At 45.4% G+C, this 15095-nt stretch overlaps 1 protein-coding gene across 1 annotated transcript in view; it reads right to left on the bottom strand.

The window, feature by feature from the left end:
• Positions 1-211: 211 nt before the first annotated feature.
• The window catches only part of bsna (bassoon presynaptic cytomatrix protein a), a 116004-nt gene continuing 101120 nt past the window's right edge, over positions 212-15095 (bottom strand). Inside the window, exons 7-16 of the mRNA XM_061258193.1 lie at positions 12028-15085; positions 10327-11979; positions 9757-10179; positions 9609-9690; positions 8545-9578; positions 3904-6190; positions 2608-3446; positions 1536-1629; positions 581-712; positions 212-252 (exon numbers count right to left, since the gene is read on the bottom strand). Of these exons, the coding sequence (XP_061114177.1) occupies positions 212-252; positions 581-712; positions 1536-1629; positions 2608-3446; positions 3904-6190; positions 8545-9578; positions 9609-9690; positions 9757-10179; positions 10327-11979; positions 12028-15085 (9643 nt within the window). The remainder of the gene's footprint in view (positions 253-580; positions 713-1535; positions 1630-2607; positions 3447-3903; positions 6191-8544; positions 9579-9608; positions 9691-9756; positions 10180-10326; positions 11980-12027; positions 15086-15095) is intronic.

Genomic DNA, 15095 nt, shown 5'->3' with positions numbered 1-15095 from the left:
AAAAGTTGTATTTCTGTTAAATCCTACCTTATGTTGCCTCTAGCTGGAGGAAACTGTAAATAAAGTGAAGTAAACAGCAAAACACCTGTACATTCATTAAAAAATAATGAAAGAACCTGGCTCTATTCCCTGCTTCAACTCAGTGTTGAATGACTTAACACGATACACTGTGTTTCAGTTAAAGAGTGACACTTACCCTCTCCTCCTCAGTTCACCAGAAGGAAGTGAATTTCTTGCCAAAAGCAGAGACGGCTAATAGATAGAAAGACAGAGTCAAATACATGGCTGAGTCTCACAGCATGTCTACAGAATGTGTGTTGCACCTGCGGCCAGTGAGAAATGTGAACAGTAAAGTGTGCATCACATTGTGTCAGACCAGCCCTCGCTGTACTGTATGAAGAATGAGAGATTCAAGCTGAAATAGTTTAATACATATTCATTTTGGTTTGAATATAAAAGGACTGTGTAAGCGTAATATTTTCAAAAGTGCACTGTGCTCATGATTAAATCTGATATTACACAGGCCTATCCCACGTACAAATGGTCTTTCAACTGTGCTGTGCCTCGGTACAGGACCTACCATCTCCCAGTTTCCCCGCCTGCTCGGCCGCTCCTCCTGGCAGGATTTTGGAGAGGACACTCTCCCCTTCAGCAGCAGGCTGTCCCGCTGCTGCACTTCCTATCCCTCCAGGTCTGGGGGCTGCTTTTGAGCCTATGAGGGGGGTTCGGAGTGGTAAATGGCAACCTGCAGTGTGTGCGTTCGTGTGTGTGTGTGTGTGTGTGTGTGTATGTAAGCGTGCATGTGTGTGCATGTGTGAGTGTGCATGTGTGTGTGTGTGAGCACATGTGTGAGTGTGAGCATGTGTGTGTGTGTGTGTGTGAGTGTATGTGCGTGTGCCTTTTCTGGCTCCTACAAACATTACTTTTTTCCCAACAAAAACATCAATAGATGTTTAACCTGCAACAAACTTCCACAGGAAAAGGGGATCTTACTACCTAACTCATCAAAAGGCTCAACCATATATTTTTGTTGAGAGTAGACAAGACAACTAAAATGAGCAAAGATTTAAAATTGGCTCCAATCTAAAAAAAAAAAAAAACATCTTTATGTGAGCATGAACAATTTTAAGCCATATTGTGTGAGCAAAGTACTGTATGAAAATAGATTGTAAGCAATAGGATCAAATTTGGGTATCATAGTTATTCCAAATCTGTCCTATCTTGACATTGTGTAGAAGCCATAAAATAGCAAGAACAATGCTGTGGTGAGAAAATATTGATTATAAATCAAGACTTTAAATGAATGTCATACAGTGCTTTTTTCAGATAACATTTGCATGGCTCATTATTGATGACTTGACTCTTGAAGTTCAAGGCACATAAACTTAAACCCCTCTCAAACCTGGACTCTGGGTGTGTGCTATGAACACTCTCAGCTTTGCCCCCAAGCAAGCTTAATGGACTTCCATTCATAGACAAGAAACATTTCAAAACGGACTGAGGAAACCCATCTCCTAAGGAAGAGGCCCACTCACCTATTCCAGTCAGAGGGGGCTGAGGGGTTTTTGCAGGCTGTGCCGTGGCTGGTTTGGCAGCTATGCCAGGAGCAAGGGTCGTGTCTGTCTTTGCCTGTCCCGCCAAAGAGAACAGAATTACTCAGGCTGGGGGTGGAGTAGTGGGGATGAAAGCAATCTGAATTATTTCATGTGAAGTCAACAAGGCTTCTGACTTTCTGTATCCTCTGTTTAGCATATACTGAACCTGGTCACATTTCTGAGATAACTGACATATATATTTTAAATCTATACAGTATGAATTTTGCCTGTAACATGCATAAGGTGTATATCTCATTAAATAAGGCATAAGAGGTGACTATAATATGGAGTCTAAAGGCAAAAATATCATAGTATTAAGTGACTATTTAAATTATATTTGTGTCAGAAGAAAGACCAGTACGGGGATATGGCTGCAATATGAGTTCATTGTCAGGACAAACTACTGTGTCTATGAGTTTCACATTTCACACTGCTGCTCATTTAATACATTACAATTTGGCATTTAGTGAAAATGTCTACTCAGAGTGACTTATGCAGATTGCATTTTTTACTTACAATCCATTTATATAGCTAAATGTTTTACTGAAGCAATTAAGGTTAAGTACCTTACTCAAGGGTACAACAGCAGCACCCCTGCTGGGAATCCAACCCACAGCCTATAAGTTACAAGCCCAGTTTCCTATGCATTAAGCTACACTGCCACCATAGTCAGGAACAGTTTGTGGAGGTCAGCTGAATTTAAGAAATAAGCTACATTCACCACGTTACTGAGTTTTCTTATTTTGTTTTAGCAATTTGTATAAAAATTCAATGCCGACGAATCACCAAAATGGCTGCCGCAGTGACAACAGCAAATGGGAAAAGGAAAGCAAAAGAGAAACAGATGTCAGAGAAAGTCAGAGAAAGCACTTTTTAAATAAATGCAATTCATTTTATTAAATCAAACATTAATGTAAATAATAATATAACTATAACATTGTCTGAATTTAAGTGCACATACAGCTAATAAAAAACCATGGTAGCATTTAAGGAAATGCTACCCTGCACTTACCGCTATGGCAGGCTGAGCTGTCGGCTGTGGCTGTCGAACCTGGGCTTGTCCAGGCTTAGCCTGCAGCTGCTGGGGTTGCGCTGGCTGCTGCTGTGCTGTCCCTACTGGCTGCGGCTGGGATTGCCGTGCTGTGGAGGTCTGCACCTGCTGCTGCTGCTGCTGCTGCTGCTGCTGCTGCTGCTGAGTGCGTGGTTGCTGGCCCTGCTGCCCCTGCTGCTGCATGCCCTCCTGCTGCTGTGATGTGGACTGCCTGCCTGATGGAGGCCCCCCAGATGATCGCTGTTGACTGGGCCCCTGCTGCCTCGACGAGGGTGGATGGGATTGTAAGTCCTGTTGCTTCCGAGAAGACATCTGCTGGTGGTGACTGGAGGACTGCTGCTTCTGCGCCCTCTGGCTGCTTGAGCTGTGATGGTGGCCGGACGGGTCACGGGAGTAATCTGAGCCATGGTAGCCCTGCGAAGACCGGGAGTCGGATGACCCTCTCTTACCAGAGGATGACACACCCCGTGTGTCATGGCGCATAGAGGGGTCCTTGGGATGTCCTCTAGAAGACCTGGAGGACCTGGGATCTTCTGACGAATGACGAGATGAAGATGAGTGTCTCCCAGAACTACCATGGTGCCTGTGGTCTCGGGATGAAGAATGGCGGGAGTGGCTGTAGTCGTCCTGTGGCCAAAGGTCCTCTTCTGGCGGCTCATCGTAGTCATGGTATGTGTGCTTGACATGGCTCCTCCTCTGTGAGGAAGAATGGCCACTGCTTCCATAGTGCCTGGACCTATCAGAACGGGCTTCCCTCGGCTTCTCAAACCAGTCTGTCTCTTCCTGTCCCAAATGATAGGCTTTGGAAACCGAATACAGACTACAGTCAATCTCCATATCCATTGGCAAGAAAGGCATGCAGACTGAAGCCATGCAAGAAAAAAAAAAGAAAAAAACAAGCTTTATAATGTGCAGAATGCAAAACCTTTCAGAGAAAAAAAGTGTAAAAACATAAAAATAGCGTCACCAAACAAAACCATGGAATTAAAATATCACAGGCCACCATAATATACCACCAAACACAAACACTTTAAAATGGTTGCAGATTAAGAAAACATGGAAACATGATGCACATCAAAACATGCTAAAACAAATGTCACAAAAACAACCATGCAGGCACATGCGATTTCAGCCTTAGGCACAGCATTCAACAAAAGCAGCTGGTTGTTTCAAGAGGCAAGATTGGCATGCAGATTTCGCATTTAGTTGGGTGGGGGACGTTAAAGTAGGCATTATTTGGCATTCAGCACCAATTACCTTCACTGTCAGACACAGCACAATGCATATCATCTATAATGTAAGAATCGTCAGGTTTGTAGACGTGGCTTCTTGGCAGGTCTTTCATGTGGTCCTGCACATCAGGCAAGGAGTGGCTAGAGCCATACTGATTACGACCGTCAGGAGGCTCTGGCCCTATAGAGCCTCGCCCAACACCCATGGGCTTCCCCACGGGGCTGAGCGGGCTCTCCTCCTCTGAGTATTGGGAGCGCATCGAAGGCCTGCCACGGCTGTAACTGCTCCTCTGGGAGCGATCCATAGTGTCTCTCTCATATGACTTGCTCCTATGGCCGCCCGAATCTCTTGATGAGATCTTGTCCATCCCGTAGCCTGTCGACCTGGACCTTCCAGAGCTGTACATGCGGTCTTCTTCCTCCAACGCCTCACGGCTAGACATGCTGTAATACTTTTGTTGATCGTAGACATTTTTCTTCAATCCATAAGCAATATCGTCCTGCATCTTTTTGGCCCTAGATACAACAGTGCAGCTACCACCAGATGATGTCGTTATAGTATAGGAGGCCAGGTCCGACTCCACATCTTTAGCCTCTTCAATGGGGGAAAACTTTGAGATCTTCTGCTCCATGCCTTGCTTTCTGTGTTTACTCCGCTTTGAAGAAACGACAGCCGGGCCCATATTTTTTGAGGAATGCTTCTGGACTCCCATACTGGAACCATATTTGTCTGCACGTGTGGAGTGTTTGTAGTCGTCATAGTAATAGGAGGATCCCCCACCCATGCTACTGCTGCTGCTGCCCATTCGGCCATGACTGTCTGAACCTCGCTGGTGGTAGCTGCTGGTGCTCTTACCCCTGCCATGGTGGTCGTACAAGTCTTCCTCGGACTCCTCCTCTGTCCTGCCGTAGGAACTCATTCTCGGAGGGCAGGTCTCACTTCCGTAGCGTCCGCTGGCAGGGTGTCCGTGCATGTCAGTCTTGTGCATATCTGAAGAAATGCCCATGTTCTCTTTTGTCAGCTCGCTGATGTCATCTATCATGACATAATTTCTTGGGATGTTCTGCTCAAGATTAGTGTAGAGGCCATCTGAGGTATAGGCAGAGGATGGACTATCTGCAGAGTGAATCCGGTCAGACAAGGTCGTCTCTGGGGGTTTATACTGTCCGTAAGTACTGGCAACAGATGTGCTGTACTGCCCATAAGTGCTTGCAACAGTTGTGGTGTACTGTCCGTATGTATTAGCAATAGTCGTGGTATATAGTCCGTAAGGGTTAGCCACAGTAGCAGAGGTGTAGGTATTATCTTGAGCTGTGGTAGTCACTACCACAGTAGGAGTACTGATGACTTCATAGTTAGTGGGCATCTTCTGCTCTAAATCTGCCAAGGAGGTCTGCCTTGGCCTCTGGTGAACAGTAAGGATCTCTGCCATTGGCTGGAAAGGCATGCTTGGGCCTGTTGGGAAGGAAGGTTGGGTTGGGTAGGGCAGGGTCTGTGTTGGGTATGGGGCAGGACCGGGAGGCGGCTGGAACCCAGGGAGGCTTGGCTGCGCTCCCATGTCCATTGGATAGGGGGGCTGACTTTGAGGGAAGCTTTGAGGTGGGAAAGCGGTCTGTGCCTGGTAGGTTGGAGGGGGAGGTTGGGGCTGCAAGGCACTTGGTTGAGGGAGAGGTTGTGAGATTGTTGGATATGGAGGGGGCTGGAATGCTGTTTGCTGATAGGGAGCGGGGGCAGGCACCTGTGGTGTGGGTTGGCTTTGTGGGTATTGGTAAGTGACAAAGGAGGAGGAAGAGGGATACTGGACTGTGCTTAATTGATCAGTAGAATACTGGCTCAATGGCGCTGTGCTTGGTCTTGTCAGCAGGCCATTGCCCTCAAAGGCTGTGACCAACCGCAAGTTGTTAAGCTCACTGTCTGACATGTAGTCTCTACTGTCTCCCATGCACCGGATATAGGCCAGCTCTCTCCTCTCCCTCTCCTTCAGCAGGGTCTCCTTGCGCTGGTTGATGCCTAGCTCTAAATAACGCAGCTTGGCATCAATCTCCTTCTCTTCTTCCTCCAACTCTGCTTGCTGCTTGCGCAGCTTGGTGGACTCCTGTTCTACTACCTTCAGCTCATGGGTGATATCCTTCAGGAGACTGGCCTTTGTGGCGAGCATTGGCCTGGATACCATCTTATGAGGAAGGGTAGGGCAGCCGTACATCTGAGGAAAGGCAGGATTCATCATAGGAAGGTTGGTTTCCTCTGGTGGTGGACTGGGCAGAGTCCTCTTTACTTTTCGCATCAGTGAACTGTGCTGCAGAGCCGCAAGCTGGAAAATGTAAAGGAGTCAATGAATGCGGAATGCGGTGTGAAGCTGGGAGCTATTCAATAGCACATATTCATTCACAATGGTTTTCATTGTAGATTTTATATATTAATAATTGTTGTGGATTTATGAAGCCTGTATTGACAAACATTAATTCTTGCTGATATTTAACCAGTTGTATGTTCCTAAAAACCAAAAAAGAAAGGCTATTCATAAAACATACGTTTTCATTAAAATGTTGATTTTATAGATTGAGATAGAAACCACAAACTCCAGAGTATGCTGACCTACGTTCTGTAACACATAATTGTTCATTAAGAATATACCTTTTCGGGGGGCATCCATTGTATTCACAAAGTCATTATGTAAAAAAGGCTTAAAGTGGCCAAATCAGCTTCTTATTACTGTAAACTACGATACAGACTGATGCTACTCTGCACTTATTGATAATCCAGAAGTATGCAAGAGTCACCAATAAAAAGTTAGTAAAACCTTTTATACAGAACATATCTGCACTGGCGTGATCCAGTTTGTACCTTTCTCAGATACTATGCCAATTATATTTGAGACTGATTTGCAGGCACAGACCCTACCAAAAGAGCTGATGAACATATTGGTAGACAGTAGGTTTCTTCCACCTGTTCATTTTTAATGTTAAAAGATGAATCATGACACTGCGACTGTCAATTCAGTTTCACTTCCGCAAAAAATATTATTTGTTCATAGGAATTCATGTGTGCATGTTATGAAGTTAAGGACGTCTGTTATAACAGACATTATCTGATGATGCATGATGCATGATGCACCCAGCACTGCTCATTTAGTATGGTAATTGGTGCTACAGTATTTCAATACTGCATTAGTAAACCAAAGCAATGTCATTGCATTATAGCAGGGATTTACTATATGTGAGGTGGGGTTAATATATGTAAATCAGTGAAAAAGTACATACTGGACATACATTTCCATTGGGTCATCTCCCAGGATATTGATATTGATTGAATCCCTAAAATCCTATGTACTACCATCAATAAGCTCCTACAACCTCCTAACCCTACTGCCCAGTATTCTGATCAGTGAAGATCAGAATACTGCTTTCCATAGCTTCTAATAATAATCACCAAACATCTCTCCCTCCGCACTATAATCTAACTCTAGTGTGTAGTCCTACTACTCCACCATTTTCCAATTAGTATATAAATGGCATATTACATTACATTACATTATTGGCATTTGGCAGACACTCTTATCCAGAGCGATGTACAACAAAGTGCATACCCATAACCAGGGATAAGTTCGCTGAAAGACCCTAGAGGGAAGTACAATTTCAACTGCTACCTGTACAACAAAGAGAAGGACGAGGGCCAAATTTTATTTTACTTTTTTTTTTTGAACAAAGAAACAAACAAACAGAGCAAAAGTGACCAATTGTGCAGTATGACATTAGCGATGATGGTATGATGTGTTCTTTGTAAAGTAACCTTCAGTTTCAAAAGGTGCTATATAATAAGACTTATAAATACCCATATATTTTGTTTCTTAATATTCATCTTCTGGGAACTCACTTCCAAGATTCCTAATTCCTTAGAGCCTTTGTAACTTGTACCACATGTTGTTTACAGTAAATAATTATGGGGCATTTTATTATAAATTATTGCTCAGATTGGAAAACAGAAAAATGATTTGAAAGAATGAAAAAAAAGAAAAATACCATACTTATTAAATTGGATATATAATAGTTTTTTTATGAAATAGAAAGACATTAAGTCTAAAACACCCACTGAAAGACAGTCTATATATTCTACATCACAATGTTACCATATACTAGTAAGCAATATGAAAGGAGACACCCAGGAACAAAATTTATCTGATTTCCTTGTGCATCAAACGCTTATTGTATTTACCAATGAATAATTGGCTAAATCTAGTCGCAAACCAATTTCACAGTGTTTTCTAGCTCCTCTCGTCGTGCTACTCTGGGAAAGGCAATTACAGATCAGCTCTCACGCTGACTCATGCTGACACCACTTCCCTCTAAAAGGGATATTTGCATTATGAATTTAGTAATTCTGGCTTCTACTGACAGAAACCATTTTCGAATCTGCTATTTCTCAACTCTTATCTGAACGCAGACTAACCATGTTTGATTAATAAATGTATTATTATTATTATTATTATTATTATTAATTAATTTATTTTATTTATCAGGAATTATTGAAAGTAAACTATGTGAGTGTCTCACAAATGGGGGGTTTTAAGGTAGTAGTCATGGGGGGTGTTCAGAGTAGTTATGGACTAGGAGTAAAGATTCAGGAAATGTACATTTCCTTATTGGACATTATACTCCTGTGACCCACCTGGCTTTGGAGAACTTGTTGTTGATACATGGCAAACCTGGCCTTAGCTGGATCTTCTGAAGTTGGGCTGAGGGGCTTTGGATCAGACATTGATCTTTGTACATTCCGGATTGGCCGAGGCAGAGTCTGTTGACGCTGGGGAGACTCTGCTGTGAAGTGTTTCTGTGGTGTGACATGAGCTTTATTGAGGCGTTCACTAGAGGAGAATGAGGTCTCCATTAAGCGATGAGGGGAAACAGGGGAGACAGGAGAGTAAAGCACCTGGGGTGACTTAGGAGTTTGGCGTATGAAGCTGGAGAGCGATTCATTGTGCAAATGGTGAGACTGGTAGCTGATTTCAAGAGGATCAGGCTTCCTTCTCTCAAACTTGACCATCCCTTGCTGTCGAGGATCAGTAACAAGCTGTATGCCAGTTGAGTAAGGGCCTATGGTTGTGGGCACACTCAGTTGAGGAATTACCACACCTTGGGATTGAGGCTCTAGTTCAGTCTGACAGCCAAGGCTTTCCCCTTTCTGGGTTCTCTCAGGGGCTGAAATATAATGCACAATCTCTACTTTTGGATCAGATGTGGTGATGTGAATAGCAGGAGAAACTCTCCCCAACTGCTCAGAATCAGTCTGTGCAGAACAGTCACGAATGGTCTGGATTCCAATGCTTGCAGAGGAAACCTTTGATGTGTCCACTTTGCTCTCGACAGTGGTATCAGAGTGCTTTGAGAAACGTGACCGTCTGCGCCTTACTGGCTGCTCCCACTCTGCTTTGTCTTCATCATCAGTCTGAACACTGCAGTCCACACTACGTCTGGTTCTCCTTCGCCGTGATATCATGAACCTCTCTTCACCATCTTCGTCATCAGTCTGAACACTACTGTCAACAATCCTCTTCACCGTGTGTTGGCTATCCTCTCCATCTAACCCATCCCTCAAACGAGGCATAGAGCTGCGCTTCCTCATGGCCCTTGTTTCTACATGCTCCTCCCTGTTCCTCAGTGATATTTCTGAGGCAGAGCTGGGCAAAACCCTTGAAGTATGCCCTTCCATGTAAGGTTGCCAAGCCTGACCACTCTGATCCACTGTCCGCTGAAACTCAGATGGAATGTCATGTTGAATTACCCTGCCAGTTTGGTCACAGACAACAGAGTATCCCTGATGGGCTGTCCCTCCACCCTGTGCTGCACCATGGCCATTTGCAGCTGTAGGGACAGATGCTGCAGCAGCTGCGGCAGCTGCGGCAGTTTTCTGCCTCTTCTGTTCTTCAAGCTGTTGTTGGAGCTGCTGCTGCAGCGACTGGATCTGATCTAGCTGCATTTTCTGTTGAGCTAATTGTTCCCTCTGCATGACCAACTGATTCTCCCTCTCATTCTGTTGTTGCTGCAAGACATGCTGCTTGATAGATTGCAACTCCTGGATTTCACGGTGGACTAGCATTTGCTCTTTTTCCCTGTGTCTCTGAAGATCAAGACGCTCTCTTTCCAGTTCTTCCTGCATGCGCATTTGTCGTATTTTCTCCAGCTCCACACACTCACGTTCCAACTGCAGTTGTTGCTCTTGCTGTCGGCGCAGTCTCTCTTCTTCCCTGTCCTTCTCTGGGGTGCTGCTACTGGCAGCAGTGCTGACTGCAGGGGCAGGCTGAGGCTGTGTTTGAGTCAGGGGTAGCTGAGGCTGAGGCTGATGCTGATGCTGAAGCTGAGACTGGATTTGGGGCTGAGCTTGGACTTGAATATGTGGATGAACTAGGGGTTGAACTAGGTTATGAGCCTGGGGTTGCATTTGGGGCTGAGCTTGTGGTGGAATTTGGGTGTATGCCAGTGGCTGAGTTTGTGGTGGTATCTGAGCCTGTATTTGTGGCTGCATTTGAGGAGGAGGTTGGAGTGGAGCCTGTGCCTGGGCGTGTGGCAGCTGGGGCTGGGTTTGTTGAGTTGGATAATAAGGTTGGGGTTGTTGTTGGCTTATAGGCACAACAACAGGCGATTGAAGAGGTACCAGTGTGATATTAGCTGATTGTAGAGGAGTTGTTTGCATTGTAGTCACAGACGTTGTAGTAGTCAAAGAGGGCTTTCCCAGGTAAACAGGTGTGTCTATAGATGTAGTGGAGGCAGGTACACTAGCAGGAATAGAGGCTGTTGGAAAGCGATTAGGAGGTGGAAAACGGTAAGGTCCCTGTGCGGATAGAGGCATCCTTTGAGATACAAGAGGCATCCTGGTGAGACTTGCCAAAGGTACAGCAGTCATATTTCCTGTCAAATAAGGTCTATAAACACCCCTCAGCATGGGTCGCAAGACAGAGGCAGGCTGAGTTGTGATTGGCAAGGTAGACGCTATTGGGGTATTTATGGTGGAATAGATCATACCATCAGAAGCTCTTACTGCAGATGGATACATTGCCCGTAGGGCTGCTTGTCTAGCATTGACTAGATTAGTATATGCTTGACCAGGTGCAAGTGGGCGGCCATCAGGGCCATACATGAGGTTAGCTTTCACTGATGCTAACCCCTGTTGTAAATTAAGCCTTCCTGCTGGACCACCTCCTCTTCCAGAGCCATACTGTAGATCTGGGTTGTTGCTATATCGTCCCCCAAACTGCTCCATTGAGTTCAGAGCTGCACACATTCTACTGATTTCCCTAGCAGTGGTAGCACTATACTGGGCTAGGTTGGATTCTTGGAAAGTGGAAAGGTCTCGAGATGAATAGCCATAATCTGTACTAATGTTTGACATTGAGCTGTATCTTCGCATAGGCAAGGGCTGACCCATAACATCCCCCTGAAGCCTTAAATCTGTGTAGGACCCATACTGCATTCCCATGCCAAGATAACTTCCATCATAGGCTTGCTTCATGGTGCTCAGATCCATAGCCAGGTCTCCAGAGCCATACAGACTAGGGTCATTCTTTGTCTCATAGAGCTGAAGACCAGGGTCTGCTAGATTGGTATCTGACATGGATGGCTGCAGCCTTCCAGAGAGGGGCACTTGGTAGGGTTTACGCTCTTCCATTATGTTCTGATTCACAACTCCTGGCTCTTGATATGTGTAACTGTCCTGACCAGGCTCCTGTGGGTGGCTTCCACCGAATTGAGGAGGTGCAGAAGGAGGACGGTTGCTTTGCAGCGGTTCTGCTGCACGTACCTTTTCTTCCACTTTAGGCTTTTGAGAGAAAGGGCGACAGCTACCACCAAAAGGTAATCGATACACTACATCACAGCAGGCCACCTGTTTGTCAGCTTTTATCTGCCCAGTCAGGTCCATGGCATCTTGTGGTTCTTCGGGTTTAACCAGTTGGGACACTGGTGCTCCATGTGCGACTGTGTCCATCTGGACCACCATCACTTGGGGTTTCACTGCAGACAGATTTATGATGGGAGGTTTACTCTTAAGTTCCAGTGGAAGACCACTTGCACCATACATTTCATGAGAAAGAGCAGGTGAGAGTGCTGTCTGTGCAGCTGGATCAGGTAGCGGGGACACTCTGGGGATAGCACTGACTACAGCCTGTGCATTGCTTGTCTGACTCACAAGCAAGTCTTTTTTCAGCAAGGGTTGGACCTGGTTCACTAAATTGTACCTGGCAAAAGAAGCTGCTTGCTGTTGCTGAAGCTGTTGCTGCTGTTGGTGATGCTGCTGCAACTGCTGTTCTAGCAGCTGCTGCTGTTCTTGCAACTTTTGTTGCTGCTTCTGTAGTTGTTGCTGCTGAATACTCAAGTCCTCCAGCTTAGCATCTATCTTTGGAATGGATGGGTCAATTGGTGGTGGTTTGTTCTGAGTCAAGCCCACTGCTGTTCCTACTCCCAGGTCTACTCTGTTCAGCATTGGATCACCATAGACTACAGGTTGTTTTGGCTGTGATATAAACATGGAAGCTGCAACAGTGATGCTTACTGTAGTTACAGCCACATGTGGATGTTCTTGGGCATTCAGATTCATAACAAGTGGCTGAACTGCAGTAGAATGACGACTGGGGCTTCCCTCAGCATCACTAGAGTACTTCCGTGCGTCTGTTGCTAAAGATGTCAAATCCATACCATGATCTGTCATTATAATAGGGGCTGGCTTTGTAGCTGTCCTCAGATCGACCAAACTGCTGCTTGACATCATTTGGCCTTGTTCAACCCTGGATGTACCAGGAACAGTGGAGATTCTACAAAGTGATATATTTTCCATGGACAATGATCCATGACTACATGTACTTGCAGTGGTCACCATGCTAGTACCAACACTAACCTTTTCCACAATCTTTGCCTTATATAAAACATGTGGTAAAGAATCTTGGGTTGGGGAGGGTGGGGAACTTGATGTGGGACTATAGGTATCAAAGGTTGACTGACGACTCAATCTGGTTGGTGAAGACAGAGGAGAGGTGGAGGAGTTGACTGTTATTGGCTTAGCAGGGCTTGTAGGCTCAGAACCTAAGGTTATCACCATGAAAGGTGAATCCTGAGAGGACTGTTGTCTGGAGAGGCGTGGTGAAACAATTCTATGGGGTGTCTGGGTTCCTTGAGCCATTACTGGAGAGGTAGTACCAGAGCCAGAAGGTGTCACTGGCATACCAGGATTGAAGGTTTGTGTAGCAAACTCAGTTGTGTTTTTTCTGGATGGAGATCGTTTAGGACTCTGTGTAGGAGAACTAGTAGGGGAAAGGGGAGGGCTTGATCCTTTGAAATAAGTAAAGACCTTGGATGTAAGGGTTTCAGAGTCAGATTCTGATGCTGCCACTTCTCTGACTTGAACGGTCCTGCTTTCTGTAGCTCTCCTCCCAGTGACATCCCTCTGACTGTAGGCCTGAGTCATCTCTGATATTTTACTGGAAACGTTGGAACCAGCTCCTGTTTGCCGGCTGTACATTGGTGACTGGGTTGTAGTCACGGTCTGAGTGACATTTGTCTGGGAAACAGTCACAGCATCTCTAGAATAAACCCCATAGGCAGCTATAGTGGTAGCTATAGCAGGAACAACTCCATTCTTTGTGGTTTGACTTCTGATTATGTCTTTTGACCCTTCTTTGGAAAAATGCTGTGTTACTCTGACATCAGGAATCCCCCTCCCTCCAGGTCCACTGGGTTCAGTAATTGTGGAAGAAAATGAAACTGGTGCTGACAGCTGAGTAGGACTTGTCCCAGGTGTAAGAAGAGCATTGTTTTGTTCCAGTAATTTAGCAAAAGCTGACCCAGTATCCAAAAGCTGCTTGTCTGAGTAGGACTCATCTATATCAATCTGGTCATCTGCTTGCTCTTCTAAGTCATGAGTGGAAGACTGATGCATTTTGGTAATGCTTTGGGATGTCTGACGAATTTCCTCATATATGTTATCGGTCTCTGATGCATTGTTTTCAAAGCCAGTCTCATCCTGATTATAGTCATAGTCATCCTCATAGTCTTGCTCCTGTCCATTCCTTAATTCTTCTTGCTGATAGGAATCATCATACTGCTGCCCATGTCTCGCATGCTGTGCCTGCTGCTTTTGTTGCTTTTGTAACATCTCTGCCTTCCTCATCATTTCCTCATAAACCTCTTCAGCACTTTTAAGTGGTTTGCCACTTGATGAGGAAGAGCTGGTGGTGTTTGGTTTCTCAGTGGGGGAGTAGAGTGACATAAATGTTGGCAGGTTGTACTCACTTCCAGATTTGTAGAGCTTGGAAGATATTTCAAAACCTTCAGCCTCAGAATCAATAGAAGGTGAATATTCTGAGCAAGAGGATCGGTGAAGCTCCTCCATTTCTGCTGCTTGTCTCAGCTCCTCTGTGGGAGATGCATCCTCAATGGGAGAGAGGTTACTGGGAGGAGTTTTGGATCGCTCTCTGCGTCTCTGTGCCCTTAGCTCCTCCTTGTCTCTCTTAGTTTTCCTGGCAGTGCTCCGAATCCTTTGCTGTTCAACTTCTCGCATCTTCTCCTGTTCGCGCAGCAGTTCCTCTTCTTCTCTTAATTCATCTTCTTCAGATGAATCTTCAATTGTTGGTAGAAGTGGGCCATGGGAACGATGCCGGGCTTTCCTCTGCTGCTTAGCTTCTTCTAACCTCTGTCTGCGACTAGGGCTGCTGTCACTGTCATCCTCCATGGAAGATACTGAAGTGGGAGAAGTACCAGAAGTATAACTTGGAGTTGTCGCAGGGATGGTTGAAGAGTATTCCCCCCTTGATCGCTCATCTGGAGAGCCAGTCAGACTTTCCATTTCCAGCTCTGGTTCCCGATCCAAGCTAAGGTCATTTTCACTGCTGAGCTCCATGTCACGGTTGTAACTGCTTGTATTGTTCAATTCAATTGTCTTGAAACGACGGAGGCCTCCTTGGGAAGCCATCAGATCTTCATCACCATCTTCACTTGCACCTTGGTAGGCATCATCAGCTCCTTTGGTTTCCTCTTCAAAACTACTGGAGTGATGAGTGAGGCGGCGCTGCTTCTCTTTACCTGAATCTGCACTGTGCTTATGGCTCTTTTTTGGTTTTTGGTAACTGTAATCATCATCATCCTCTTCATTATCCTCATCTGCACTCATTTCTAAGATCTGCCTCCTCATAAATTCCTCATCCGTCATCTCTGTCTCTTGTTTTCTTTGCCTGC

The sequence above is a fragment of the Conger conger genome, chromosome 10 (assembly GCF_963514075.1).
Source record: "Conger conger chromosome 10, fConCon1.1, whole genome shotgun sequence".
Taxonomy (NCBI): domain Eukaryota; kingdom Metazoa; phylum Chordata; class Actinopteri; order Anguilliformes; family Congridae; genus Conger; species Conger conger.
The sequence above is the reverse complement of the archived record's forward strand: the minus strand, read 5'-3'. Positions and strand labels throughout refer to the sequence as shown.